General features: G+C 43.7%; 1 protein-coding gene across 2 annotated transcripts in view; it reads left to right on the top strand.

The window, feature by feature from the left end:
- YKT6 (YKT6 v-SNARE homolog) overlaps nucleotides 1-24,096 on the top strand; it is a 41,484-nt gene extending 17,388 nt beyond the window's left edge. For both annotated transcript variants that reach the window (XM_029604197.1, XM_029604199.1), the window contains exons 4-8: nucleotides 7,354-7,454; nucleotides 7,842-7,946; nucleotides 9,288-9,353; nucleotides 14,066-14,167; nucleotides 16,090-24,096. In XM_029604197.1, coding sequence (XP_029460057.1) covers nucleotides 7,354-7,454; nucleotides 7,842-7,946; nucleotides 9,288-9,353; nucleotides 14,066-14,167; nucleotides 16,090-16,125 — 410 coding nt within the window. In that variant the 3' untranslated portion in view covers nucleotides 16,126-24,096. The remainder of the gene's footprint in view (nucleotides 1-7,353; nucleotides 7,455-7,841; nucleotides 7,947-9,287; nucleotides 9,354-14,065; nucleotides 14,168-16,089) is intronic.
- Nucleotides 24,097-26,723: the final 2,627 nt, after the last annotated feature.

The following is a 26,723-nucleotide window of genomic DNA, read 5'->3' as shown; positions in this document are numbered from 1 at the left end:
TTTATTATGCTGTTATTTTTGCATGTTCAGGCTTGCAAGCAATAAATATCACCTTCACAAGGAATTATGGTAATGTCATGTTAGCAGTGTGTTGTGGCAAAGATTTTGGGAACATGCTCTGGCCTGGGACACCATTATGCTTTTTGTGTCCCTGGTATCAATTTTTTCTTTGTCCCAAAGGAGGACATTGAAGCAATCAGACCTGTTCGGGATGAGAGGTTTAACAAAGGTCATACAGTTGCTGGCACAAAGGAAAATCATCAATTCAAGCCCATTAATGCAACTAAAATTTGCATCAATATTTTCCTGCCCTTCAAGAATCCAGCTTCCAACCTGATCAGTATTTAGCTTGCATCTCTGATAATTCCTGGTGGATTGGCCATATATGCGAAGACTCAACTGAGGAACGTGATGTCTTGGTCAATTTCTTGCACCCTCAAGGTCCTGCCAGGTCATTTACTGCCTGCCCAGAGGAGAGACACCTTTTGGGTTCCAGAAGAGCACATTATTGCTACCCTTGAAGCTCCCATAACCTCATCAAGCAGGCAGTACATTTATTCACAAGCCACTTTGTCATGTGTTGATGGGACATTCAAAAGCATGTGCAAGGCAGGAAAAATCACTAAGAGAATGTTTGTGAAATCTGCAGTTTAAGCAATTCTCATATGTTGTGTCTTGCCTTTTCTCGTTTTGTGCTTAAATAAAAGCTTGCAAACCTGTGCTTGGTACCTTGTCTGGCTGTCTGGAGTGGCCCCTAGGCAATGGGGTTGTCAGTTTTGCTGAACTGGCAATGGCTCAATCACCACTGACCAATGCAAGGTCATTAATCAGCATACAAAGTTTTGCGCTGACTGTAGTTTGACTTTCATAAATTAGTCAAACAAATGTGTCTAAAGCTAAAAGTGTGGTAAGCACAGTAAACTGAGCTGGTTTGTAAAATTTCACATCTCTAGCTCATTTGCATATTTCACAGTTGGGTGCCAAAGATGGCTCTTTTTAACATAATGAATTCACACATGTAAATGATGCTTGTCTTTGAGACTGTAATTCTGATCAAAGCAAGGCTGGGTCCAAAATGCAACAGGGTGACTGTCCTTGTACATACCCAGATCAGTCCAGACACCTGGATTTTGCATCCCTGCCAGCAGATGGAGACAGAGAAAGTTTTACTGTCTCTGCTACATAACCGTGTGTGCCACCTGCAGTTCCTCAGTATTTCTCTGTCTCCAGCAGATGGTAGATGTTGCAAAAACCTGCAGTTCTGCAGTCTGGGAATTAAAAAAAATAAAAAAATACAAAAAAATGCAGCGCTCAAGGTACTGCATTTCCGAATGGAGACCCTGAGGTCAGTTATAGCAGCAGTTCACAAAGGTGAGTTTCTGGCTTCTCTAGATTTGACAGAAGCATATCTGCATATACCCAGACCATCAATGGTTTCTGCAGTTCATGGTTCTGGGTCAGCAATTCTGTTTCAGACCCTTCCTTTTGGGTTGGCCAAGGCGCCACGCACCTTCACCAAGGTTAAGGTGGTGGCAGCGGCTTTGCATCAGGAAGGAGTTCTGGTGCACACCTAGCTAGACGACTGGCTTATCAGGACAGAGTTGAAGGACCTTTGTCGTCAGTCAGTTCAGAAAGTGATCAGTATTTTCGAGTCGCTTAGCTGGGTAGTGAATTTGGAAAAGAGTCACTTGCTTCCGTCGCAGTCCCTGGAGTATCTTGGAGCTCATTTTGATACACGGAGTAGCATGGTGTTTCTCACAGAGGAACGTGTTCAGAAACTGCAGGGGCAGATTCGTCGCTTGTTGGTGTTGCCGATGCCCAAGGTCTGGGATTATTTTCAGGTTCTGGGCTCGATGACTTCCACCCTGGAGTTAGTTCTGTGGGATTTGCTCATATGAGGCCCCCTGCATAGAGCACTTTTGGCTCTGTGGAACCTGCTTTTGGAGGCGTTTCAGCTTCCCTTTCCACTCGAGGTTGTTGGCAGGGAACAGCCTGTGTTGGTGGTTTCTGAGTTACAATCTGGTTCATGGTGTGAAACTGGAGATTCTGGATTGGGTGATCCTTACTACCAATGCCAGTCTGTCTGGCTGGGGGGAGGTTTGTCAGCAGCAGTCAACGCAAAGGTTGCTGGTCTGCGGAAGAGGCTTCCTGGTCTATCAATCGGAGACCAGAGCGGTGAGGGTCCTGTCAGACAGTGCGACAATGGTGGCCTTCATCAATCGGCAGAGATGAACTGAGAGTTGGGTGTTGGCCCTGGAGGCTCAAGAGTTGATTCTTAGGGCGGAGCTGTATTGCGGGGGCAGATAATAGCGTATGTAGCTTATAAAAATAAGCGCGGAGATTAACTCTTGTTACAAAATCAACTTAGAGCCTTAAAAAAAAGGCATATCTCTAACTTGGCCAACTTGTTACAAGATGAAATAGCTTTTGGTTACAAAAACTCTTAATCACTTACTATATCAAAGAGAAGTACAACATATTCTCCAATTTAAAACCCAATCTTTTAGACAAGGGTAATAAAACCGGCAAATTTCTAGCAAGATTGATTAAAAATATCAAACCCAAGCACTTCATTACAAATAAGGTAGACTCTAACTGAAATATTCAAACCTCCCAAGCAAAATTCACTGAAATAATGCTCAAGTTTTACCAAAAACTATACTCCAAAAAAAAAAGACGAAAAAGCCCAAAAAATTTATTTTGAGAACTTACAACTACCTCAAATATCAGAAGTTTGGCACCAAAGACTATCTAATCCCATCACTACATCGGAAATATCATATGTAATTAGCCAGTTATCTTTGGCAAAGCACCGGAGTTGGGTGGCTTTGGAGCTGAATTTTATAAGCTCTTAAAAGAAGTGGCAACCCCCCATCAAAATTGATATCAGACGTGTTCAGAAAGGCAGTTGGTCTTCAGATATGAATAAAGCCCTTATAGTCATTTTTCCTATGCCAGGCAAAGACTTAACTCAGGCAGGCTCGTATAGGCCTATTTCGTTGATCAATGTAGATGTTAAAATACTAGCCTCAGTATTAGCCAATAGACTGAGCGGAATTATTCCTGACCTCATTGCTCCAGATCAGACCAGCTTTGTAAAGAACAGGAAAGGAGATACTAACAGGCAAATTTAGTAGAAGTCCTCCGGTCTGGAAACTTAGAAAATCCCAATGAGCTCATTGCTAGTTTAGATGCTGAAAAAGCGTTTGACAGTGTTCAATGGGACTATATGTGCTGGCTATTAGAAAAATATGGGTTCCCGCAACCCTTTATAGCATGGATTAAACTCTTGTACATGATGCTAACTGCTTTCATAAACATAAACAGAGCTATCTGACCCTTTTACCCTTGAAAGTGGCACAAAACAAGGTTGCCCATTATCCCCCTTGCTGTACATCCTGTAAAGACCACTCTGGATATTCATGGCTTTCGTCTGGGGTCGAAAGAGTATAAAATTTGTCTATTTGCTGATGACAAGCTGCTGTTTTAAGAAATCCCCATATCGCATTACCAGCACTAATGATTATTATCAAGCAATATGGGCAATTCACTGGCTGGAAAATAAATGTTTCCAAATCTGAAGCCCTACCTATATCATCATCCTTACAAGTGACATGGCAAGGTGTTTTCCCCTATCTTGGTCTAAAGGATCTTTTAAATATTGGGGCTTACAGATACCGCAAGATCTATCTCAATTTTATGACATGAATATTTCAGCTCTAATAGAAAATATTCGGGAGCAGTTGGCAGCATGGAAAGACCTACCCCTGTCACTATTTTGTAGCAGTGCCCTGTTCAAGATGGCCCTCTTGCCAAAATTACTTCATTCAGCTGCCTCTAGCCCTTGAACCAACAGAGATCTAGCCGAAAAATTTTTTTTGAGGCCCTAGTAAACATCCACACAAAATTGTATTCAATTTGAAGGCGGTCGAGCATGGATGATTTTCCTTTGATAAGCAGGCTTATTTAGCCATGCTGTCTGGGCGACGTCATCTGGTCATCACGGGGCAGAGCTTTCTCTAAGTTCGTCTTTTGTCTGCAGCTGCACACTACTTCTCGCACTTATCGAGCGTTCTTCTCAGTTTCATTTTTTTCTGTACTGTGCACGGACAAGTGGGGCCATTCTCTGTACTTTTATTCTCAGTAAAAAATAAAAAAAATCATCAGTTAAAATGTTCAAATCTGGTTTTAAATTCTGTCAATGTGGAAAAATCATGTTGGTGACCAATGGGCACAAATACTGCCATTTGGGCCTCGGTCTTGATCATGAACAAGTGGCCTGTGAGCAATGCGGGAGAAAGCCACCTGAAGATAAATCTCTTGGAACTAAGAACCATAAAACATGCACGTCATACATTCCAGTCATCAATTCGGAGAATGTCTGTGCTGATCTGCACAGACAATCAAGTAGCTATGTTCTACATAAACAAAGGAGGGTCAGGTTCCAGGACTGTCTGCAAAGAAACTGTCCAGATCTGCGAATGGTCAGAACAAAACGGAATATTTCTCCAAGCATCATACCTACCGGGGTTGGTAAACACTGAAGCAGACAAACTCAGGAATATTTTTCATCTGCATGAATGGTCTCTGGACCAAAGAATAGCAGACAATCTATTCGATCTGTGGGGAACACCTTAAGTGGATCTTTTAGCAAAGGATCTCAATACAAAGATGGAGGCCTATTGTTTGATTCTTCCCAGCAATTGAAGAATATCCCAGGATGCGCTTCTAATCCCTTGGACAGAAGGCCTATTCTGCGCCTATCCTCCAATTCCACTCATATCACGAATAATATAGCAATGTATATTGGACAGGGCAGAAATGATACTTGTAGCTCTGGAGTGGCCGAGACAACCATGGTTTGCCTATTTAATACAACTCTCGACTCAACCGCCACTGTTTTTAGGAAACAGTACAAGAATTCTAACCCAGGAGGGGGGACGCTCATTCACCCAATGCACTCCTCTCTTTAACTCACAGCATAGAGATTTGACGGGTGGTATTAGGTAATCTCCAACTACCACCACAAATCAAGGATGTGTTAATAGCAGCCAGGAAACTGTCCACAAGAAGGAATTACTCCTTCAAATAAATACTCTAATTGGTGTGTCCAACGGAGCATTGATCCCTTCACTTGCTCAAAAGCTTTACTGACATACCTACACTCTCTTTCTACCTTGGGTTTAACAGTGACTTCAATCCGAGTTCACCTAAGCGTTATAGCAGTGCATCACTTCACAGATAAAGGTTCCTCAATCTTTTCTCATCCATTAATTTCAAAGTTTGAGAGGATTACTGCATATTCACTTCCCAATACAGAAACCTCTGGTTCCATTGGACATGAATGTTGTCCTAGATAGCCTAATGAGGGCCCCCTTTGAACCCATGGAGTCCTCGTCTTTGAAACACATCATGTCGGCCAGGAGAGTAAGTGAAGTCCAGGCTTTGGTAATTATCCTTACCTTCAATTTCATCATGACAAGTCCTACCACAAACACAACCATCATAGTATTATCACAGGGACATTGCATGTCAAGTGGACCAATTTAGAAAAAAAGCACCTTTTCACTTGAACCAAACAATTTCATTACCAACCTTTTTCCCTAAACCTCACACAAACAAAAGGGAAAGAGCTACATAAGACTGCAAGAAAGTCCTGGCATATTACAAACGGAGAACTCAACCATTCAGACACACCTCGCACTCTGTCTCTTTCAACCTGAATGCCCTGGGGAAAGCAGTAAAGAAAAGGATGCTGTCGAACTGGATAACGCAATGCATCCAGTTCTGCTATGACTCTCATTCCCTACTGCTCAAGGATCTAATTAAAGCACATCAAGTTAGAGCAACAGCAACTTCATTAGCTCACCTACATAACAATCCAGTTCAAGAAATCTGCAAAGCAACGACATGGTCATTAGTACACACATTCACTTCCCATTACTGTCTCGACCAACAATCAGCAATGGACAGTGCAGTGGGATCAGCGGTGTTGAATCATGTCCAACGGAAATAAATGCTGTCCACAAACCTTTGGTTGCTTATAATATCCACAAATGTTACACTATAGCAAGCAACCTTCAGTTTGGGACTCCCAGACAGCATGGCTAAATCAGCCTGCTTATTGATGGGGAAAAAAAGCATGTTTGCTTACCATAAACTATGTTTTCCGTAGATAGCAGGATGATTTAGCCTTGCATCCCCTCCAACCTCCTTGAACAGCCATAGATTACCGTTGCATATATATTTAACCAGCTGAGGAGAATGGTCTATACGTGTGGGAAGTAGCCGCACAACCACAGATGAAAGACTTTTCGAGCTTAGAGAGAAAGCTCCACCCTATGACGACCAAATGATGTTACCCAGACAGCATGGCTAAATCATCCTGCTATCTGTGGAAAACACCTTTACAGTAAGCAAACTTGCTTTTTTCTAAATGGGTCTACTTGACATGCAATGTCCCTGTAATAATACTATGGAAAAATGTCAAAGCTTCCACTACATAAGAAATTCTCATTGGACTAAGACTAACTTTACCTTCGAGTTACATCATGAGAATTTAGTCTACCCCTGGTATTTCATCTCCTATCGCAGGACAGTCTAAAACCAGAGCTTCCCAAACCTGTCCTGAGGACCCCAAAGCCAGTTGGGTTTTCAGGATACCTGCAGTGATTATGCATAGGATCAATTGGCATATACTGGGTCTTCAATGTATGCAAATATATCTTATGCAAACTTATTGTGAATATCCTGAAAACCCGACTGGCTATAGGGTTACCAGGACGGGTTTGGAGAGTCCTGGAAATCTCAGGATCACTGTAAATGCATTGAACTGTGAGAGAGAAAATGGTGATTGGACTAAATCAGGGTTGTGGGTCCTTGAGGCCTACGAATGAGTCAGATTTTCAGACTGTCCATCTGATAGTTTCATAGATTTGGTTTACAAAGATAAATTTGAATATATTGGTTACCCTGCAATCCAGACCAATTTGTAGCTTCTGAGAACTGGAATTGTATACTCCTAGACCAAAATCCAGCTGAGCCATGTATTTCTAGGACAGCAGCACATGGTCCATCAGTTAACCTATGTAAATCCAAACTCCTTATGCTGGATTGTAAACCTATAACGTGCTAACTTCCCTTCCTAAATGAAAAGGCAACAAACAGGAGATCAAGAAAATACTGCTTTCACCACCAGTTTAGTAATAGCATCTAGGATAGAGAGAGAGAACCATAATCTGCTTAGTGGCCGTTTGATGCTAATAGAGCTGCATAAAAATGTCACCTGGCCCTCTTGTGCTCTGCTAGTTACAGGATGAGTTAACAAATACCCGTATGTTGCTCTTTTTGTAGAGTACATGTGTCACGTTTATGTCCGAAATGATTCGCTGGCCGGAGTAGTCATCGCAGACAATGAGTACCCCTCCCGGGTCTGCTTCACACTGCTGGACAAGGTACGGGCTTGGAGTGGGGATAGCGCAGTTAGAGTCTACGGATATGTGTACAGTCAAACTGTTAACTACAGTTACCGACGGGCTGTGGTTTATAGACTGGAAGCGTCCTTAGCGGGCGTGGGGTGGAAAGAGACTGTGTGGCATTGCTTTACAGGCCAGAAGATGATACTCATTGAATCTGGCCCAGTGATATTAGTCCTGGTTGTGAGAGCGCATACAGCTGTGAAGAAGAATAGGCATTTGGATTCATACTGTGCCTTTCCTTCAGATAGGATCCCAATACATTTAATAATTTCATACCATATACCTGCAGCCAACTCTGGGGTGGGGAATACAATCTGTGCAAATGGTGTTTTATTTAACATCTCTGGTTCCTTGGTGTAACAGGTGCTGGACGAGTTCTCCAAGGTGGTGGACAGGATAGACTGGCCTTCAGGATCCCCGGCTACTATTACCTATACTGCATTGGATGGCTACCTCAGCAGATACCAGGTTCAGCGGTTTCATTCCTGTAGTCTGGGCATTTCAGTAGAATGTATTTTTACTAAATTTGAACAAGTGTATTCTGTTGTATGTTGTGCTTCCTAAATTACCCACATTTTATTTTTCTCAAATTTTACTATGTTAATTTAAAAAAAAAAAAAAAAAAAAAAAAAGTGTTTAAACACTGGAGTTTGAGCCTTCATTTGGTTCATAGTGACCAAATGGCAGCTTTTGTTGAATATAAAAAGGGGATAATTGAGGCAGCTTTAAAACCATGAAAAATATATTCGGAGGGGCAGAGAAAAAGAGGTTTGGAGCAGGCAGGAACCAGAGCCTTCCTACATGCACCATCATCAGGCTGCATCTCCAGTCCCCCACACAACTAGCGATTCACACCCCTGTATATGCTACTTTTATTTACTCCTTAGAAGCCTTTATCCTGAATAAATGAATTGCAGCACAGGGTATGTGGAAACCTTGGCAGTCTCTCTTCCCCGGGTAGTGTCCATAGTTTCCTAGGGGGAAAAAAAAACCATGTTTGTTTACATTTTCTCCCATGGAAAAACATGGCAGCCAGCACTTGATGCATGCTGGGGTTTCTTTGTTTTATCCCATTACACCAGAATGGAGTCTTGGTATCACCACAGCACATAGCGGCATATATCTTTTGAAGAGCAGTATTGACAGTCCCTCTCTACTAGTCAAGCACCTTTGCACACCATCCAAGCATGTTCTACCTTCCCTCCTCCGTTCATAGCTCCTGCAAGTCACTCTTGCAAATGCACGCTACCGGAACCCGCATGCACAACTTAACATCCTTGCACGCGCTCAACTAAGCTGATTAAAATCTTCAAAAGACAGCAAAAGTCAAAACAAAAAGAAAATTTCTATTTAAAATAAAAATAGAATCAATTTAAAAGTTGCCCCCTCTTTCCCCCCCCCCCCCCCCCCCCCCCCCCCATGATGCAGGCCAGGACCTGGGAGTAAAGTAGAGGGCTGCTGCAGGGGTGGTTGAGGGTCTGATCTTTGTCTTTTGATGGGGAGCAGGCAGGAGGGATAGATGCTGCCTCCTGTTCCTAAAAGATGGCATATCAGTGTTGAGTGAAACTGAAAGAGAACAATCTTTATTGAATTTGCGTTGCTGCTCTCTTCCAGATTGGAGGCACGTCTGTCTGGAATGATTTAAATAGCATGGGTCCTGTCAGGAGGCTGACAGATGGCCTGAACAAGCCCTTGAGCACCCCCTCTCTTCTATGATTTATTGACATATTGTGCAGAATGCAGCATTATATACCGTCTCTTTCAGCTTTTGTGGATTACGCCCTCTTTTTTGTGTGTTCTCGCCCACAGAATCCTCAAGATGCCGACCCTATGAGTAAAGTACAGGCTGAGTTAGATGAGACCAAGATTATTCTGGTAAGGTACTTGAAACAGAACACTTTTTTGGTTGTTGGGAGGCCAAGCCAACCAAGCTCTGCTCCCTCTCCCTCTTTTTGCCACCTCTTCCCCTCTCTCTATATAACCCCCTCACACCCTCTGCCTTTCTCTCCCTATCACTCCCCTCTAATGCTTAGCAGCAGCAGGAGGAGACCAGTGATGCCTCAGATACCTTACCCCTTCTCATCTGCTGTCTGGCTCAAGGGTTGCCTTGAACTGCGCAGCTGTACAGAATATCCCATGTAGTTCAAATCAGCAGTAGGGTGCAGAGCTGCAGAAGTGAAGGATGTGGCTGACCCATGGCTGCTCTTTTCCTCCTGCCGCAGAAGAGTGACTAGGAGTAGTCCTTTACTGGCTCATGCACTCAGGGTGTGGGGGTAGATGATGAGGTATCTGCTCAGAACATACAGAATGCCAGTCTGGTCCTCCAATTTATTTCCTGCTTATAGCTCATCCTGTTGGACAGGGTGATAGGAACATGGAACATACTTGCATATGTGGTGGTATTGTGTGGGTGGCTGACAATTTTGGCAAGCAGTGACTGAGGTCATTGCAGACATAATCAGTGTTCCTGTGCATCTGACGCTGTTTACGGGGCTTCTTGGAAGATAGGCAGGTTCCCTGGTTCCCAGGAAGTCCAGACGCCTGTTTGGTCATTTGCTTCTAGCAGTTCGCTTCACTATTGCCACCTACTGGAAGTGGAATCCATGTCTTGATCACTGGCGGTGCCAAGTTCACATCATTGCAGGTATTGAGAGCCTTCAGTACGTGGTGAGACATGAGCAATTTAAATATAACACAACCTGGGGTCCTTACCATTTGTTTCTTGAGAGTAATCCTGATTCCCTGTACGTACCCGGATCAGTCCAGACTGTGGGTTGAGCCTCCTTTCCAGCAGCTGGAGACAGCCCAAAACTGAAAGGGTATCCTATATGAGGACAGAGCCTATCCTGCAGCCCTTCAGTATTTGTCTGCATCCAGCAGGTGGATCAGCTCACCCTTCGGTCTCCTGATTTGGGCTAGTGAGCCTTCTCTTCTTCCTTTCTTTGGATCAAGCAAGTACTTCTTCCTTAGGATCTTGATTGGCTTTCTCTGTAAAAAAAAAAAAAAAAAAAGTTTTCTTCTGTGCAGGAGACGGCCCAGTCTCCTGGCTCTTGCTGGACTCAGGGAGGCTTTGCCCCTTGTGTGGAGCATAGCCTGAGTCCGTGAGTGCTTACAGGTGTGGGGACCGAGGCTGCTGGTCCAGTTTTAGTCTCCCCCTCCCCCTCGGCTGCCTAGGGAGCTTAGAGCTCCATTGCTGTGCTCAGTCTGAGTGGAAAACAAAAAAAAAAAAATCAGACTTTGAAAAAAAGAACAGCAATATACAGGTAATAATAATTTATTGGCAAACTTTTAAATTTTACTTACCTGGTATTCGAACCGGCAGCCAGACAGTCAGGAGTCGTCAGGTTTTTCTCCCCTGCTTCACTCCTGCCGGCGGGCTGCCAATCAAAGCTATTTTTAACTTTTTTTCCTCTCAGAGTGGCTCCTCTTCATTGTGGATGCTGCGGCCAGCAGCCTGCCTCGCTTGTGGGCAGCCCTCGTTGCGCGAGGGGCTCTGCTCATTCTGAAAATTTAGCCCGGGGATTGAATCCCCAGCGCATGGCCAGACCGGCAAAGCCCGGGAACAGCGGCCATCTTGGGTTTTTCTGCAGCTCCCATTTCAGAGCTGGCTGGGGAACTGGATTTTCGTGAGTCTCTGGCAAGCGCTTTTCCATTTCATCCTATGCAGAAGCTGCTGCTCATCCTTTGGTCATCCTTTTGAGCCTCCAAAAGCAGCGTTGCTTAAGCTGCTTACCCTTAGCAATCTATTTCACCAGATGAATTTAGGAGCTGCAGGCTCTATTATGTAGAGATCCCTTTTTGGGTTCCTCTCATGGTTCTTTCATTCCTTTCTAAGATGGAGTTGCATTTTTTTCATCTTAACCAGATGGTATGTCTCCCCTTACTTTCATAGGGACTCAAGTGGAGAAGAGTATGTTTAATTTCATCATTTAGATGTTAGAGTTCTTCTGCTGTAATTAAAGGTCACTAATAGCTTCAGAATATCATTTGTTTGGTTTAGTGTTTCTAGAAGGATTAGAACAACTTCGAAGGTGTCGATGATAATTTGTTAAAGTAAGGGGAAGCTTACATATCCAAGCGATTCCTGCTTCCCAAGAAATTGAGGACATACTGAACCAGGGCAGAGGCAGCTTCATGAGCAGAACTTTACCTGGTGTCACCATTGGAGATTTTCATAGTGGCAATCTGGTCTTTCTTTCATACTTATTCAAAGCATTATTGTCTTGACTTTTAGCCAGGGAAGAGGCTTCCTTTAGTTCAGAAGTGTCGAGAATGGGCTTGGCAGAGTCCCTCTCAATAGAGGGATAGCGTGGGTACATCCCATGCATCTGGACTGGTCTGGCTGGATGAAGAGGATGATCCCGCCCACCACCACCAAGGAAGGGAAGGAGAAGCGCACGCACCGGGGTCACAGCATGACTGGTACTGAGCCCCCAAACACCGGTGCTCACCCCTGTGGTGTTCTCCCTCAGGAGAAGGGAGAGCAGAGGCACAGGCGAGGCATCGGGAGAAGCACCACTAATGGAGGGACGCCCCCTCCCGACTGAAGAAGCTGGCACCATAGGGCCTGCGCCCACCCTCTGCATCACCCCTATCCTGCCCACCACCACCAAAGAAGGGAAGGAGAGGCACACGCCAAGCTCACACACGAAGGACAACAACGAAGGAACTTGCCGTTTTGTGCACACCTGAGGTGCCAACCTGTGGTATTAATACCTAATACCGTACCTGAGCAAATATGATGGCATCCTAAACTTGGGGAAAAACAAAAAACAGATGATGAAAGCAATGGAGGCTGTCCAAGAATTGTAACTTAAGCAATGCTTAAATTGCTGCTCACTATTTAAAATACCCTTGTTCTTCTAAGCTTGAATCTTTAACAGCCTTCTTCTTAGATTGGATGTCCTTTCTGGGCATCCAATAGAGTAACCAATCCCATTTATAACCAATTTCCATCTGCCTGAAGCTTCAGCCCCCTGTCATGGCACTATTGCAGTCATTAAAAACCGTGAGGGAAGCCTAACCTGTCTCAAAACTACACAGACACAAACCTCAGGATCCTCTGCTGAATATTTTCTAGGTACCCAAACCCAGGAGATATACTGTGTGGCTCCTTCGCTCATGACTGAGGCCTTAACAACAATGGAGCATATGCACACTATCGAAGCTATACTTGGTCAGGGTATATATGGTGAACTAAGAAGGAAAACACAAAAAAAGAAACAAATAATGAATACAAGGCTGATCCTTCCCATGAAAAGCAACAACTCTCCTGTAATCTCATCCTGCTTAATGTTTACACTCCTACTTTTCAATGTTCAGTCATTGTAAACAACAAACAACCCACTGATAAACTATCTGTTAGAAGAAATAAATGCTACTATCTTCTGTATTTCTGAAACAGTTGTGATCTTCATTTTGGAATGATGGTATATAAAATGCTTAAGTGTAAATAAAGAGGAAGGAGAAATTAGTTCGTACCTGATAATTTCCTTTCCTAGAGTCCAGCCAGACCAGGCCAGGACCCATCCTGTTCTGCAAAGTGTGGATTATTTCCCTGATTCATTTTCAGAATAACTGCTTGTGTGCACTAGTGAGCATGCTGGATGTTAAGGTAATAAACCTCATTAAGGAATGTAGGCTATGTCTGTTCTGTTTCTCCCTTGGAAGCCCTCTGGCTTTTGCTTGGAGGATGAGGGAAAGTTTAGTGTAATGTTTATCTTAGCTTGCTGCATAGAATACTGGCAGGCTGAGGTCAGCTTGGGAGCCTGTAAGGGGTGATGTCAGGAAACCTGTTAGTCTCTGTCTCCATCTCCTGGTTGGGGGGCATAACTCCATGCATTTGGACTCAACAGGTAAGAACTCATTTCTCCACATGTCCTTATAATTGTTGCACACTGACAGTTGAATAATAAAGATGTGATCTTTTTGGAGCCAGTGACATTGGATAGTTGATGGCATGAGTTACAGAAAGGACATGTTTATTTTTCCTGGGCAGGTATTAGGTAACCCATAAATGAGTAGGACTGTCTAATTTTAAAATGATTTGTTCTTTTTCTTTCTTTTTTTTTTTTTTATCTGGTAGTTTCCTTTTGCTTCTTTTGGGCTTCTGGCACTGTGAGCCTTCATGTGCATTTACCTGGGGTATTTCTCTCACTTTCTCTCACCTGTTTTTCTGTCCTGGCCATTGCAACAAAAATCCTTGGCTAAGGGCTACAACATGCTGCTCCCTCCAGAGCCTGGTATTCTTGCGACCTGATTCTAGTAGACTTGTGCTGCAGCACAGTAGCTGGGACTATATGATCACTGGTGTCTCCAGCCCCTTAGGGCCCAAGGGCTTGGCTATTTTAGCTTGGGTGTCTAGAGCACTGCTGTTAAGTAACAGGACCAAAATGCTTTAAATGGAGATTTCAGTTACTAGAGTTGCACTTGGTTAGCAGTTTTCTCTGGTCCTTTATCATGGTCTTCCTTTGGGAACAGTTGTGAGAAGGTTCCTTAGGTCTTTTTGCTTTTCTCTTTGAATAAGTCTTTGTTGAGAAGGGGAGGTGGGTCTGCTGTTTCAATATTTTAATTTTATTTTTGTACAGCACAATACCATGGAGTCTTTATTACAGCGAGGCGAAAAACTAGATGATTTGGTGTCCAAGTCGGAACTGCTGGGGACACAATCAAAGGCTTTCTACAAAACCGTGAGTGACTGGCATCTATTTTAGAAGTGATGAGCTTTAACAGGCATGAGGCATTTGTTTGCAGCCGTGCCCTTCTGTGCTTCCCTCTTCCCTCCCTTCCCTCCCAAACCAGTGCATCACAGTTCCTATAATATAGCAATGGGAAGTTGTAAAATGACCTGATGCAAGTTTGAATAACATACAATTACTGAACCTGTTCAGCACAAACCAAGGCTCAACCATTTATCTTGATTGCTTAAGTAAAACTGCAAGTTGGTTACATCATAACAAACTTATCCTAAACCCAAAAAAGAAAGAGATGCTTTGGTTCAGCCACCTTCTCCCAAAGCAGCCCTAACCTTCAGCTCCCAAGTACTAGTCTAGGCATCATACTAGACTCCCAATTCGCCATTAAGGCCCAGATCCAAGCAATGTCCAATACAGCTTGTTTTTTGTTTTTTTTATGTCATGTCACTTTTAGCCCCCTCCTGAATGACAAAGTCTTTGCAACTGTCATCCAGGCTTCAATAATCTCCTGTTTGGACTACTGTAACTCCCCAGTGTGCCAGAATTCTCAGCATCGTAAATCTCCATCTGCAGCTCGCACAAAATGCTGCAGCCTGCATGATAGCAATGGCAAATATATTCAACCATATAACACCTGTCCTAAAAATGCTACATTGGCTCCCATCAGTCTTGCACTAAATTCAAACTCTGAGTCCTAACTTATAAAACACTCAAAGACCTAGCCCTTCTGTAGCTTATATCGTTCAACCACCCCTCCCCCCATATACCATCATGTCTTGTGCACTCCCAAGTTCTGGCACGTCCGCAGCACCTATCCCTTAAAATAATGAGCCTTAGCACAACAGGGAAGAAAACCTGGAGTGAGACTGATACAGAGTGATAAGATTTACTATCCTTCAGAAAACGGGTGAAAACCTGGCTTTCTGAGACAGCATTTTGTCCTAACCAATGACACGAACTCTACTAAAACTTGGTATGTAAGCCATTAGACAGTGCTATTGCACTATCTAGACTCGGATTGCACTGTCTGTCTTATATTTATACAATGTCTTTGCACTACTTAGACTTGGACTGTACCACGCTATCCTTAGTTACCCTGACTGTTACTTAACTATGTTGCCTAATCACTATAAACTACTATACCAAATATTGTTTATATTTTTTTGCAACAGACTCCATGATTATTGTGCTGCATTATAACAAGACTATTTGTGACATGCTTTGAACTCCCTGGCTGCAATAGTGTCATAAATAAAATTTAACAAAATGGAGATAACATGTCAGCAGACTATCCAGTGAAGTCATTGGCAGGAAAAGCACAGCTGTAGCTTCTCACTCTGCAGATGCATGTATATTGTGTGCATCCCCTGGGCTGTATTTTCACTAACAAAGTAAATATTCGGAGAGCTGGTGAGCAGGTAGGCTATCTGGAAAAAGTTGAGCATGTAACTCTATCTGGATATTCAGTAACTTACCCCATATAAGTCTGCCGCTGAATACACCCAGATAAAGTTAGACGCATTACTTGATCTGGATAACTTTAAGGACAGGTATTTTTTTTCGACCAGATTTACAAACATAACTTCAGCCAGACAAAGTTCAATGTATATGCTCACCAGTTGAAAGTTTAGCCCCACTCCTGGACTGTCCCCAGCACTGCCTCCTTATCTGGCTGAATTTTGTGCATAGCAATTATGCATTGAAATATATATGCTTGGGTGGGGCGGGAGGGGAATATTAAAGTTAGCCAGACAAAGCCTTTAACTATCAACTTGCTGCCATTGCTAGCATGTGGTCTTTTTCATGCCAAGCTTGCTGCTGGGAGACTTTGCACTGCAGTTTGGAAAACTCGCCTAAAGAAACGCTGAATCTTGGCCCCACTACCTCTCATTCCTCTGTCTTTTCCTGCTTTTCAGGCCCGGAAGCAGAATTCGTGTTGTGAGATCATGTGACCAGAATTGGCAGATGCCACCACCGCTGCTTCAGACCATCAGGCTTTGACTTGCATTCAGCACTTTCATGTGCAAGGGGCAGAGAGACATGCAAGTTACACAGAACACTATAACGATGGAAGGGAGGATTTTGTGTGTCCAGCTTTAAAATCCCACTTTGAAGAACATACTGTACCCTTAGCCTGTGTTGAGATGGAAGAGAAATGGGGCATGTTATCAATGTTTCTATGTGTAAGTGTTGCTTTCCTGTACAAGGAGAAATGGTCAGTACCCTACAGGGATTGCGATGGAAGCAGATGGCGCCACTCTTCTGGAAAATCCTCTCTAGCTGTGAGTGTCCCCTTCTCACACTGTGTTAAAGTCCAGATCTGGCCAGTGGAAGAACCACCACCACCACCACCAGGCAATTGTTGTTTAAATCTGAGATTGCTATGGTACCCTGGGCTCTTCACCTGCTCTGTCCTTTCCTAACACTCCATATCTTAACAGAGGCAGATGGTAGTCCTTTTAATTCTTTGTGTGGTGTGTCTTTTGGGGAAGAGGGAGGCATTGATTTGGATCAAAAGAGAGAGTTTCTTTATGGCTTATGATTTCAGGCATTGCTCTCCCCAACCTGTTCCTTTTGTGAGACTGTGATATCAAGACACTGGGCCCCAGCTGATGACTTAAAAGAGGACTGTTAGTCACATGACCAGAACCTTTCCTCGTAAGCACAATGCCAGTGCATTTGTTTCCTGAGAGGTTGCTTTAATTTTTTTTGACTGGATCAGACTTGACTTAAGTCTTTCCTTCTGCTTAGATTAGGTAATTATTTGTTGAAATCCTGCTTTGTTTCTTGAGCTGCAGGCCCCCTTCCATTCATGTGATTTTTTTGGGGCCCCCACGATGGGTTACTATATACTGTATAACTACACACATACATATATACAGGAAGGGTGTTTGCCTGCCAGCCACACTGCCAGCAGTGGCTAAAAGCCCTCATTTTGTATCTCTTCAAGTTGCTGAAAGGAGTAAGCTCACATATACCCATGGGCGCAAAGAGGCAGACACCCCATACTCAGCCCAACAGAGAGCAAAATGGACACGGAGACAGACACATACATACTGACACAGAGACACAGAAACCCAGCAACCATACAGGCAGTTTCCAACATACCACAACTAGACTGAAAAATACAGACACACCACAGGGAGACGGACATAGGCCAGACACGCCACGCACCACAGACAGGGACATAGAATGCGTGCCCAGACACACACACACTCCATGCCACACATCACAATGCTAAAGGCTAGAAAGGTTTTCCAAAAAAGTATGTGACAGCCAAAATGTATTAGGAGCTGAGAAACTCCATCTCACCTTGTCCAAGTTTTTTTTTTCTCTGCTCTTTTACTGTTTTCATTAGTTTTTCCAGTGTATTTGAATTTTGTATTAGTTTGCTTATCTTTTTTATTTTCTCATGTTCTGATTTGATTATTTAACTTATTTTATGCTTTTTTTGCCTATATTCTTCCCTCCCACACCTCCTCCCTCTCTCCCCTCTCCTTCCATGTTCTCATTCTCTCTGGCCTCTTTGCCCATTCCCTTCCCCTCTATCCCACCTCCCCGCAGGTGCGCAACTGTTGCGATCTCTCTCTAGGCAGCCGCAGGAACCCCTCCCAGGAGAAGGCATGAGGATGCCAGGTCTTCCTGGGCAGTGGCTGTTCCCAGGTCCAGTTCTGCCACAGAGTTAAGCGGCCCCCTCCCGAGCCCACCAAAAGAGACCTGTCCGTGCCATGACATGCTTATAATATCACTACCTTCTGGCAGCTTCCTCCTTCCTGAGCTTGCGGTGCCTCCGTGGCACTGGGACTTCACCGTGTAGCCATTTTTTCTTCCTTGATTGTGGGCTGCCAGTGGGACCTCTTTCGAGATTGTCCAAGCCCCCCAGTTTGCTCATGCCTGGTCTAGAGTATGGAACATATCCTAAGTTCAGGGGGAATGATGAATACTGACCAAGTAGTTCCTTCATAATTAAGACGAGGCTTTCCAGATCTGAAGGGTGTGGGTTTTTTTTGTTTTTTTTAATTGCTTAGAGCAGGCCCTATAGGGGGAAAACCCACCCAGAAAGGCCAAAAGAGTTTGGCGTTAACCCACAGCTTGACAGCCATTGTAAGTGGGGGAGCAGTGAGGGTTGTTCTCCAGGGGAGAGAGACAGCATAAAGAGCTACTGCTGGTTCCTCAGTACCCAGTCACAGAGCTGGAGCCAGTACAGCTTTTCCAAGTTAAATGATGACATTCTCCTGGATGAACAGTGAATTCTTGGACTGCCAGCAGAAGGCAGTAGTGATCCACAAAAAGCCTCTTTCAAGCAGTGCAAAGCTGGGCTTCTGTTTTCTCGTTCTCTTCTTGTCCAGCTTATGAAGAATGCTAAGATATGTCATTTTTTTCTTTTATAATGGCAGCTAGCAATGTTCTGATTTTTAAAGTCTTATTTCTATGCTTTCGACTTTCCTTGCTTTTTCTCTCATTTAATCTCTCTATCTGCAGCTTCCATTCCTTTTTAATGCAAAAGCCCAACTGCTGTACCATTTGGCATAGACAGTATGCTGCAAAATGACCGTTACATGTGGCTGTTGCTACAAAATATGTAAAGATAGAAAAGTGATACTCTGCCCAGTCTTTGGGACTTACTTATCCCGTCAGGTTTTCAGGATAGCCCTAAGGAATATATATGAGAGCTGTGCATACATCGACCTGGGCCTTAGATCATGCATATTCCGAAGGGATACCATGAAAGCCTGATGACTTAGGTGGTTGCCAAGGACTGGGTTGAGCACCACTTCTGTAGTCAGTATGTGTTCTCTCCACCGGTGTTACTGCGATGCAGAGCTGGAGGTGGCTGCTTCTACCCTTCAGTATCCCTAGCACGGTCTGTGAGACATCCAGTCAGCAAAGGAGCTTTCTGTGGCTGAGCAGGAATGCCTTTTCTTCGTCATCACGTGCTAGTGCCTTGTCTCGGTGAGCGTGTCGTCGTCGTCACTTGTGTTTGCAGTACTGCTGTATGTGCCTGCTCTCTAGCCCCGTGATGGCTGTGTGTGGCGTCCCTTGTGCTGGCGAGGGGAAAGGGAGCATCCTTTCTCCCTTTGCCACCCTGCATTTGCAGTTGTTAATCTGTGATCCCCCTTTTGTTGTTTGTGTGCAGGTGTGCTTTTGTATCGGTGAACCGTCTTCTGGTAATACAACCAGACTCTTTCTTGATGGGCACATTGAGAGCCCACAAAAATATGCCCACTTTTTTTCAACAAGGCAGAGTACTGAGTCAAGTTACTAGAGTGGACACTAACATACTAATGAGAAATTTTCTGGTGCTTAAATAAAGACAAGTTTGGAAAATATGCACTCTTTAAGTTTTTTATCCTTTATTTAAACCAGAAAATGTATATGTAATGTGCGCTTCTGTATACATGTGGGGGTCAATAATTTAGTTTATACCACTTAATACATAAAAAAAGTGTTCAGTAGTTAACAACAATATACAGAAATTACAATTTAAAAATAATGAAGTAATAACATATACAAGGCTCACAAATCCTCAGAATTCATTAAAGATTGACAGCAAACAACCAACTTTCATAATATAATTTTAAATAATGTTCTAGAAGCCTTCCTGAAAGAACAACTCCCTGACCTGAACAGCAATATTCCTGACATAACCTAAAATACTTCTTAGCTAGATTTCTTGTTATATCATTATTCTGTCACCGAATCGCATCAAATACAAGATCATGTTTCTAAAAGCGGCCATGTTTGGGAAGGCTACTAAAATGCTCAGTGGCCTTTGTTATAAAACATGGGGACAGATTTAAAGGTCTCAACATATAGACCTTATAGGAAAGGAGAGATAAGATAGAGACATTTAAATATCTGCATGGTATTGAAGCTCAAGAAAGTTGAAAGGAGACTCTGGAACAAAGGATCATGGAATGAAGGTGAAAAGAGGGTGGACGCAGGAGTTAGAAATATTACAGAAAGGGTTGTGGAGGTAAGAATCAGCTACACTCACCCTCCTCAAAAGTCTGATCTTTTCAAGAATTAACTTTGATCTAAATTTTAAAAAGGATAGAATGCAGTAAAGAGTAGATATCTGGTCATGGTGGTCTGCAATACATAAATTATAAATGTACTTTGTATAAGGTCATTTTCAGGTTGCCTGCAGTTTCTTTATGTCCACGGGTCCAGAAGCTCATTTTCGGATAGAACCTCCATGGGGGTTTACATCATTGTAACACAGTGAATGGCGGCAGCTAGCAAAATGCTCTAGCCAGTCTGCCTACCGTATATGTATGTTTGTTTATTTTATTTATTTTAGGGTAGTAGCGACTGCCACTTTGTGCTGACCAACCCCAAACCTTCTGTTAAGGGTATAGCAATTGCCACTCCATTCAGGCCACACCCAAGCCTAAATGTAAATGACAGGTGTAATAGAAAAGTTACCCCATTTCTTTATTTCCATTCTCTAGCCAGCAGGGATTCTCTGTGCTTGTCCCACTCCCTTTTGAATTACACTACCATTCTTGTCTTCACTTCTTCTGGCAGGGCATTTCATGCATCCACCACCCTTTCTGCAAAGATATATTTCCTGACGTTCCTGTGTCTTCCCCCTTGGAGTTTCATATTGTGACTCCTAGTTCTACAGCTTGCTTTCCATCGGAAAAGATGTGATTTTTGTGCATCTTTAATTGCTCTCAGGTATTTGAAGGTTTATATCATATCTCCCCTCTCTCTTCTCTCTTCCAGGATATACATATTCAGATCCTTCAGTCTCATTTCAAGTGGCTTTCCAACCGGACCCTGCACCATTTTGGTCACCTTTCTCTGGACTTCTTCCTTTCTCTACTTATAGTAAACTTCTTGCTTGGCTGGTCATAAGTAACAGGTTTTTTTCCTAGGTCAAACCAAGATGCCTCTAATAAAACAACTAAACTCTCTTAACTACTTGTTAAATGATAATACAATTATGCAAGTGGGAAGATTCAGTTGTATGAACGCTTTAACTGGACATTACACTGAAACTCCCAATTTACATCGCACAGGATGGCACTGTGAGGCATCTAGAATTCCTTGTGTAGAGAGAAGTGGGTATTCTTCCTTTTCCTGACGTCAACATTTTTCTTTGTAGGGATACACCAGCAAGGGGCAGTTTTGAGTGACGTCTTAATTACCGTTTCTTGGGGAAGTTATGCTGGAGATAGTTTTCAGGGGGGAACTGACCACAGATTCTCATCATACCTTTTCCCATGGCTTCCTCTAATAGTCCCTTCCCTGGCAGAGGTTTCAACCATGTAACATCCCTTGTGCATTCATAAAACAAAATTTGCCAAGAACAACCAATTAGGGGTTTGTGCATCCTCAAAGGTGATCATGAGCCTTTGATGTACTTTTTTTGTTTCTGGTTTATAAAGCAGGTCTCTCAGCTACATTAATTTATTTAGTGACTTCTTTTTCCTTGTGATTGAGACTGGCATTGTGATCAAACCATTGACCACTCTTCGTGCTAGTAGCTTTTCTGAATGCAGGAGACTGTACTGTTTTCAGGAAAGATTCTGTTGAGGTGCTGGAGGGGCTGTCATCTGCTTCATCTGGATTTCATAGCCCACAGCTATAATAAAAAATAAAACCAAATTAGTAAATGAAACTTAGTCTTTTCCTTAAAATAACTCCCATTTTGCACAGGCTTGCAAGGTATTTAATTCCATTTTCTAGCCAGCATGAATCATGTATTTATGTATCCGTCTAGCTCTGAAATGGGTGATAACTCACCAGTTTTAGTACCTGAAAGCAGCAATTCTAGACAGCTCCTGAAAAATCTCTCTTCGTTAGGCAGTGGGACATTATGCTCATTTGTAGGTTCTTCCCTGGGTAATATTTTGAGATAGTCATCTCCCTGCATTTACCCATATCTTCTCCCGTGCCCTGTCTCTCTCATCTACATGTTTGAGTGTAAATGTGCAAGAAACTGTTACATAGAAACATATGTTGTATGGGCTTTTTCTGTAATCGTGTGCCCATCCACATCTACTACTCTTTATGTACAATCTTTACTACTCCCTCCGAGATCCCCGGTGCTTGTCCTATATTTTCTTGATTTCAGATACTGTCCTTATCTCCACTACCTCCACTGGAAGGTTCCATACATTCACCACCTTCTCTGTAAAGAAATATTTCCTTAGATTACTCGTTACGCCCTTTCAACTTCATCCCATGACCCCTTGTTCCAAAGCCGCCTCTTTGTTGAAAGAGGCTCATCTCCTGTGTATTGATACCCCCAAGGTATTTAAATGCCTCTATCATATCTCACCTTGCTTCTAGGATATATGTGTTTAAATCTTTTAAGTCTCTCCCCATATGCTTTAGCATGAAAGACTATTGACCATTTTAGTAGCCAACCTCTGGACCAGCTCATTCCAGTTTATATCCTTTTGAAGGTGCAGTCTCCAGAATTGTACACAGTATTCCAAATGAGGTCTCACCAGGGACTTATACAGGGGTGATATCACCTCCCATGTTTTGCTGATCGTTCCTCTCGCTGTGCATTTAAGCATCTTTCTGGCTTTTGCTGTCAGCTTAGCCATCTTAAGATCATGAGGTATGATCACTCCTAGATCCCACTCTTGTTTCGTAATCAGAAGAATTTCACTCTATACTGTACCACTCCCTTGGGTTTTTGCAGCCCAAATACTTGACTGCATTTTTTAGCATTGAATCATTGCCAGAGTCTAGGCCATCCTTAAGCTTGGTTGGGTCCTCCTCATGGTTTCCATGCTTTTATTGGCTGGCTACCGTGCTGTGGATTTTGGTATCATTTGCAAAAAGACACACTTTTCCTCATCATCCCTCTGCAGTATTGCCTACGAAAATGTTGAACTGGTCTAATAATCAGTCCCTGTGGCATACCACTAGTAATTCTCCTCTCCTTGGTGTGAATTCCATTTATTAGCAGCTTATGTCACCTCCTACTCAATTTCTAATCGAGTCAATCACTTTAGGGCCAAAGTACCAAAGGCACTCAGTTTATTTATACGTTGTGTTTGCAGAACCATGTCAAAGGCCTGATTGTAGTAATATATTACAACTGAAATCCAAATATATTACACCTGGTGCTCTCTCCTGATCCAACCCTCTGGCCATTCAGTCATATTCCTCTAGCAAATCCTAATGTACATATTGATGGAGGAGCAAGATCCTTGTTCTTGAGAGCAGTAGAAGGTTTCTTACATCTAAATAAAAAAAAGCAGACACATCTCATCCTAAGAGCCACAGTCTGTCAATGTATCAGTGGTTGCGAATGAAAAATGTCTTTCCTTCAAGTATTGGCCCTTTTCCCCTGGTCATGACAAGTAAATTATGATAGCAGTGAAGGCTTTTGATTAGCTGGTTCATTTGCTACATTTTATTAATAATGGCAGAGAGAGTGCGTAGTGGCTTTTGAGTGACCATAGAAGTAAGCTGGGTGGGACAGGCAGGCCTAGCCCTACTCACTTGTGTAGTTTTGCAGTTTTCTCAAAACATTCTGGGAATATTTAGTTCTGGTTTACAAGATATGAAAATAACCTTTCTGGATGGATGTCAGATAATGTGACTGGATAGGGCTTTCTTTAAATTAAACTGATTTGAATAACCCTCACTAATTAATAAGAAAGCATGCTCAGACAGATCTGTCTTCTGACAATGAAGATGTCTTAGAGAAAAGTGATGAGATGGTCCAGATTTCCTTTTTTCCTTTCATCTACCCTGCTAGAGTTTCTTCCTTGTATTAACTTGAACATGGGCCCCTGTCCAAATTAAATTATTTTACTGTTTCTTATTGTCAGTGCTTTTGCTAATGACTTGTGTAGCAGAGATTTGTATTTTTAATAACCATTGCCTTTAATATAAGTATTGTTTGCTGGGTTGTAGCTGTGTGCATAAAGTTTGTCTTTTGGAAAGTTCCAAATGTCTTGGTTTTTATATCCCATGGCACTACCAAGCTGGAAGGAGGCAAGACTGCTGCTTTGCTGTGGTGTCATTGACCTTTCCAGCCTTCATAAAGGTACCTAGGTGGGAGGGGTATATCAAATAGGTGAAAAAAACCTGTGTCATTGCAAATGAAGGCTCATGGGACCAGATCCCAACCTATGTTCCAACTGAGCTGGAAACCAAAATGAGCAGGAAGAAATTCCCCTGTACCTGCGCTGCTCTTCTGAAAATAAAACGGATGAGGTGCAGAGGAACAGTTAATGAGTTCTCAGCATGGTTCATTTGCACAAGACTATTGGTCTTGCACGGCTGAAAAAGGAGGAATGCGACAGTGATTTCTACCATCTCTGGACCTTTTTAAATCTTAACTTTGCTTCCTTGTAACACCACCTGTTCCCTGTACGTACCCGGATCAGTCCGGACAGTGAGTTGAGCCTCCTGTCCAGCAGAGGGAGACAGAGAAAAACTGAAAAGGTATCCTATATCAGGACAGTGCTCACCCTGCATCCCTTCAGTATTTCTCTGTCTCTCAGCAGAGGCAGGCAGTTGAACCTGTGGTTCCCTAGCTTTTTCTGTTTTCCACACTGTGGTGATTTCTTTCTTTCTCCTTCTGATTGTTTCCAGGATCAAGCAAGTTTTGATTAATTTCTATATGTGAAAAAAAAAAACAATTTGAAGGAAATCAAACTTCTTGTCTATGTGAGACAGCTCTGTCTCACAGCTCTTACAGGGTCCCAGGGGGGATTTTCCCCTTGAGTATACAGCCTGGGACCCCTCTGCCTGGTGACCACTTGCCTGGCTTAAAGGGGTGATACCCCTTTAAGCCAGTCACTCCCGCTTTTCGCGCCTGCTTCAGGTCTTTTAGCAGAGAGGCTCCCATTCCTCTGCTCGTTTCATTGCAGGCTCCAGCAAGGTAAGCAGCCAGGGAAGTGATTACTGGTGGTTTAGTCCCTCTCTTCGCCCGTGTGTGTCTGAGCACTGTGTAAAAACAAAAAACAATTTTTGAAATTTTTTTTTGGTCAGCTGCAATCCAGGACCCCTGCCCACCTGAATCGCCGCACTTTTGGCCGATTTCCTCGTCTTTTGTTTTTTGTTTTTTTTGAGCCGTTTTTTTTCCCCCTCACCATGCTGTGGCCATCCTGGTGTATAGCATGTGGGGAATCAGCCGCACAGCTTTCTAGGACTGAGATTTGCTCGAGGTGCCTTCCAGGGTGGGTGGGCAGCTCTTTTTCAGGATCTGCAGCAACAGCCAAGCCTCGTGGGGCTCAAAAACGTCAGGCTCAGCAGGAGCTCAGAGCTGATCCTTTCTCCCTCAGTGCAGGGACGGCAGCCTTCTTAAGCACGTGCTGCAGCTCAGGCAAAGGCTATGGGGGAGGGGGAGCTTCCTCCAACATTGTATCCAGTCCCTGCAACTCCTGATGAGAATGCAGATCAGAATCAGGTTTTTTTTTACAGGAGGACCCTGCTTTTCCAGGAGATCAGGATGTTGATTCTGATTCCTTTTCTTTAGATTTTGTCCTCCTTATGCATAAAGCCTTTTTGGCTTCCAGGTCTCTGCAAGGTAGTGCCTTGCCAGTCAGACCTACACAGGGACTGCCTCCCAAAGTAGCCAAGCATGCCAATGTTCCCGCGTCTCTAAGGGTCACAGAGTTAAAAGGCGTGGTGGTTTCAGGAGGGTCTGCTGCTCTGGACGTGATGGGCAGTGCGACTGCAGGTGCAGGAGCCTCTCCTCCCCCTCCTGTGGGGGGGGGGGGGGGGGGGAGGGCATGGATGAGGAGCAAAGGAAACAGGCTTCTTTGGAGGGTGGTGGCCCAGAAGGAGGAGTTGGAACCCATCATTGCTGCAGTCCTGGTGGAGCTCGGGGTTCGATCTCCACAGTCTGTAGCAGTCTCATGCAGCGGGCAAGCCTCAGGTGGGTTCAACAATTCAGGGTGCAAGCCAGAGCTATGGTCTCAGTGGTGTCAGCTAGGTGATTGGGCTGCAGACTCCTCTTCTAAATCGCAGTTGGGCACTCTACCCTTCAAGGGTAAGTTACTTTTTGGCGAGGACCTGGACCAGCTTATAAAATCCTTGGGTGACCACAAGGTTCATAAGCTACCAGAGGACCGCCCTAAGCAGTCCAGATCCTTTTTTTCCGTCACGCTCTCATTTCCGGGGGCAGCGCAGATACAACAAGCCGCGTGGAGCTTTTTAACGAAACACCTCCACTAGGTCTCCAGCATGGTCTCACTCCTTTCAGGGCAGATGGCCCTTCTGACACGGTACCCATCAAGGCACCGCCGCAAAGTCCTCACAATGAGATTATGGCTGGCCCATTCTTTCGTTCCAGACTTAGGTGGTTGGCTGTCCCTATTTCTCGAGGAATGAGCCAAAATTACTTCGAATCGGTGGGTCCTTGAAGTAATCGAAAGAGGCTACGCGTTAGAGTTTGCTTGGGATCTCCCGGACTTCTACTTGATCTCTCCCTGCGGAACTCGGAAGCGCTCAGCGGTGTGCCAGATTCTTGACAGGCTTCAAGTGCTCGGTGCCATAGTCCCAATCCCTCTCCAGGAACAGGGATCCAGCCAGTATTCCATCTACTTCGTCATCCCCAAAAAGG

This window comes from Rhinatrema bivittatum, chromosome 5, assembly GCF_901001135.1.
Source record: "Rhinatrema bivittatum chromosome 5, aRhiBiv1.1, whole genome shotgun sequence".
NCBI classification, from domain to species: Eukaryota; Metazoa; Chordata; class Amphibia; order Gymnophiona; family Rhinatrematidae; genus Rhinatrema; species Rhinatrema bivittatum.
Note: the sequence above shows the minus strand (reverse complement) of the source record. Positions and strands in the feature narration are given on the sequence as shown.